Source organism: Buteo buteo, chromosome 17 (assembly GCF_964188355.1).
Source record: "Buteo buteo chromosome 17, bButBut1.hap1.1, whole genome shotgun sequence".
Taxonomy (NCBI): Eukaryota; Metazoa; Chordata; class Aves; order Accipitriformes; family Accipitridae; genus Buteo; species Buteo buteo.
Window position 1 is genome coordinate 1,564,892 of NC_134187.1, and position 4,269 is coordinate 1,569,160.

Sequence of the window (4,269 nt, forward strand, 5' to 3'; positions counted from 1 at the left end):
GGCACCAGATGAGTTTCCCCATCTCTCCAACCCCCTCGGATCCCCCATCACCCCCAGCCCCTTTCCAGGCTTGCCCCAGGGTGCTATCCTGCACTGAACACGTTGCAGAGGATGGAGCATCCCTCTAGCTCGCCCGTGCAAGGCTTGGCCAAGGTGCATGAAGGAGCCTCCTGGAGGCCACCACCGCTCTTACACATAGAGTGGCCAAGGTCAAACCTATAGAAAACGTGAGTCCCGCCGGGCTTCGGGCTGCTGTGCAACAGGGAAAGCGTCCGCAGCCCAAAGCTGGTCCAGCTCGAGTGGAGCGGAGAGGCTGGGGTTTGATGGGCGCAGAAAGGGAGCGGTGAGCCTGGCCGAACACGTAAACATGTCCATGCTCTGGAAAAGCCACCCCCAAGCTGGAAGTTTCTCTCCCACTGCTTTTACACCCAAAACTGGTGGCTGGAGGACTCCCTGGCACATCAGGCAGAGATCCCCGCTGCCTGCGCTCGCCCTGCCTGGGGTGAGAAGCCGCTGCTGTCCTGAGAGCTTTGCTTTTAACTAAATCCCCTTTTATCCCGCAGAAAGACAACCCCAAATCCTCAGCACCCATCAGAGCACTAAGCCCTCCCACGCCTGAGCCCAAGGAGTGACGGATGCTCCTGTCCAGCGTGCCGGTAATAAACAACCCATGCCAAATCCACCGCCGTCGGTGCCGGCTGGTACCCGGTGAAGGACTTTCCATCCAATCCCCCCCGCCGACTCCAGCTCCAAAGCTGCAAACGCAATTAGCAGCATCGCCTGGAAAACTTTGCTGGCTGCAGTTCGCCCAGAGATGCTAATCCCTCCATCCGCCGCGGAGTCAGATCCGGCGAACGTCCGTCGCTTGCTCATCTTTTGTTCGGTACCCGGAACGGTCCCTCTCGCCCCCCCTCTCACCCCTCCTTCCCTCCAGCAGATGCAGCAGATACGATCGCGGGGGGGATATAAAAAGCCGCCGGGACCAGTGGCCGAGCGGCAGACGCTCGCCGGGAGCGTGCGGGAGAGGGGGACGGAGGGTGTGCGGTGGCAGCAGTCGGGCTCCCACCCCGACCACAGGTAAGCCCCAAAAACCAGTGACCAAGCCCTGTGGGTCTCCCCCACGTGTTTTGGGGTGCGTGGGGGGGAAAGAAAGTTTGCAAAAATATGGGTTTGATGGATGGTGGGGACCGGTCGCTGCGGGGGGGTGACACGCTGCGATGGACGGCTGCCGGGCAGGGGTTTCCCAGGGAGGGATGGGCAATAAAACACACTCTTCCCTCCCTGCCTCCGGCTTCTTGCCCTCTCGCCTCCGTTTATTGTTGGGTTTATTTGCATTATTGGGTGTTAATGTGTTACAGAGGTGCTGACCGCTGCCCCCCGGACCCTCGGTGCTGCTGCGCTGGGGGATCCCAGGCAGCGACACCCACAAATTCAGGCAGAAGACAGAAAAGCAACCTTTGTGTTTAAATTTGGTTTGTCTCACTGTTTTATTCCCCTTTCTGAACTCCTATTTGCTGTCATAACCATCAGGGTCTTTTTTTCCTTCGTCAAAGAAAGTTCCCCTCCACCCAGGTTCAACCTGGCATCTCTTGCACTTGAGGGAAGGGTCAGTTGTCTCCTCCAGCCACACATTTTGGACCAAAATTAAATTTTCCTTCTGTTTTCTTTCAATGTGGGATGGGGTTTTCCTCCCATAGAGCTCCCACAGCATGGGGGAAAGTGAGACACGTGAGTCCACGCTGAGTTAAATACAGCTGCTTGAGAAAGAGTTGGGGTTTGCAGGGGAGAAGCAACCCGGGCATCCTTGGGGACCCTGGAGCCAGGTCCCATGGGTGTCCGGGACCCAACCCCAACCTCATCCTTGATGGCACAGCAGCAACAGCTGGTTCAGCCCCAAGGTTTCAACCGGATCCTGGGTTAATTTTGGCAGCCCCTGGGGCATGCTGTGTCCCAAACACCGCCAGCACTTGCCATAGCCCTTCCCAAAAGCCAGGCAACAGACTTCAATATTATTTAATGTAAAACATTCACGTCTTACTCTTCTAATCCTAATTTAATATTATTTACAGTTGTGTCTCCCACCATGCAGGAGTTTTGCAGCTGCTTGAGGGGCATCGCAGGACAGGTTAGGAGGGAGCACATATTTTTTAGAGGATTCAGCTTGCAAGCAGCAAGTGGTTGGCAAAGGATGAAACCTCAAGACAGCTCCCTAACGCTTTCCCCTTGCAGCATCACTCATCTTTATGGGGTTCTTAGGAAGCGGCAGCAATCCCCGCTGAGAGCGATTGTCACCTGCGGTAGCAGTGACAAAAGACCTGGGCTCCAGAGAGACGCCTTTCGGTTCAGAAGGCAAAAGGGAGAGGCAGGAGGGAACCTTGCCCATTTTCTGGAGCGGCTGAGCAGGAGCAGAGCGGTGCGGGGGCAGGCAGGGAGGCAGCTGCAGGTGTTGCCTTCCCTTTTCTTTGCCTCAGTTTCTCCTCCGGCAAAATCAACCCCACGCTCCTGGGGTGTAGGGAGGTGCATCCCTTTGCAACGAGCTTGAAGCAGGAGGAAAGCTATGCAGAACTAGGGGTTTGCAGCACTAACGCAGCTCCCGGGGGACAGGCAAAGCTGCGGCCCCGCGGGAAGGGACAGGGCTGGGAGGCGCAGGTGGGTGCCGCAGGAGGGGACCCCGCTCCTGCAACCCCAACCGAGGCGACTTAGAAAAGGGAAAGAGTAAGAAAGGGTAAGGCGGACGCATCAAAGAAAGCATTAAAGAATCTCCTGAAGGAAAAAAAAAAGAGGGTCGATGGGTTTTTTTCCTTTTTTTCCCCGCATAGGTCCTGCACGGTTTCTGGGTCCGCAGCCCCTCGCATCCCTCGTGCGAGCCCAGCCTCGTACCCCCGGCCAGGATGCCGAGCGCGGTGTGGAGCAGCCTGCCCGTGGTGCTGGGGCTCCTGCTCTGGCACCCCGCCGGCGCCAGCGGCCCGTGCTGGGAGAGCAGCAAATGCCAGGACCTCAGCAGCGAGACCAGAATTTTGGTAAGCCTGGGGATGGGGACTGCCTTCCAGTTGTCTTTGGTTTCTGACCCCCCCCCCAGGCGGCGCGGTGGGGCTGGGGGAGGAGGTGATGGCGATGCCGACACCGTGGGGTGACCCGCAGCAATGTGGGGCGATGCTTTGGACCCAACGAGCCGCAGGTTTTGGTGGGCTCGTGCCTCCTGGCTTCACGCTGGGGGATGATGCTAAAATTGTTTTTTGAGCTTGCAGCGGCCCTCCTGCACGGGATGAACCGGCTAATTTGGGTATCGGCTTTGCCCCGCGCCCAAGGGTGCTTGCAGAGGGTGGTGGTGGCAGGACGGTGCAGCGGCTCGCCTTGTGCAGGTGCCGAGTTTGCTCCAGGGACCCCGCCGTGGGGGCTGTGTGCCCCCCCAGCACTGTTTCCAGCCACCCAGGGCCTGTTTGGTGCCCGGGCATGATGCTCCAGGCTCAGCCCTCAAAGCTCCCGACTAAGGGGGTGGCACCGGCACGGTGAAACCGTCTTGTGAAACATCCCGCTCCGTGCAAGCAGCGCCCCCGTGAACCCCCCCCTCTCCCAGGGGATACCCGGCCACGTGCTCACCTTTCCCGCACATCTCCCTGCCCCACGCAGGCGTGTGCCATGGCGTGCAGAGCCGACCTGTCGGCCGAGGCGCCCGTCTACCCGGGGAACGGGCACCTCCAGCCCCTCTCCGAGAGCATCCGCAAGTACGTCATGAGCCATTTTCGCTGGAACAAGTTCGGCCGGAGGAACAGCAGCAGCGGCGGCGGGGGGCACAAACGGGAGGAGACGGCGGGGGGCAACCCACCGCCGGCATCGCCGCCCGCCGTCCCGCCGTCCCGCCGCGAGGAAGAGGAGGGAACGGGGCTGGAGCGGGAGGAAGGCAAACGCTCCTACTCCATGGAGCACTTTCGCTGGGGAAAGCCGGTGGGACGCAAGAGGAGACCCATCAAGGTCTATCCCAACGGGGTGGAGGAAGAGTCGGCCGAGAGCTACCCCTTGGAGTTCAGGCGGGAGCTGGCGCTCGGCGGCACCGGGGCACCGTCCGAGGAGGAAGAGGAGGAGGAGGAGGAAGGCCAGGACGAGGAGAAGGCGGCCGGCGGCTCCTACCGCGCGCGCCGTTTCGGCTGGCACATGCCCTTGAAGGACAAGCGCTACGGGGGCTTCATGACCTCGGAGCACAACCAGACCCCTCTAGTGACTCTCTTCAAAAACGCCATCATCAAAAGCGCCTACAAGAAGGGACAGTGA

At 59.9% G+C, this 4,269-nt stretch overlaps 1 protein-coding gene across 1 annotated transcript; it reads left to right on the forward strand.

Annotated features, from left to right (window-relative positions):
- Positions 1 to 2,891: 2,891 nt before the first annotated feature.
- Positions 2,892 to 4,269, forward strand: POMC (proopiomelanocortin). Its single transcript, XM_075049802.1, has 2 exons — positions 2,892 to 3,020; positions 3,631 to 4,269. Exons 1-2 carry the CDS (start codon positions 2,892 to 2,894, stop codon positions 4,267 to 4,269), a joined length of 768 nt encoding a protein of 255 aa, XP_074905903.1.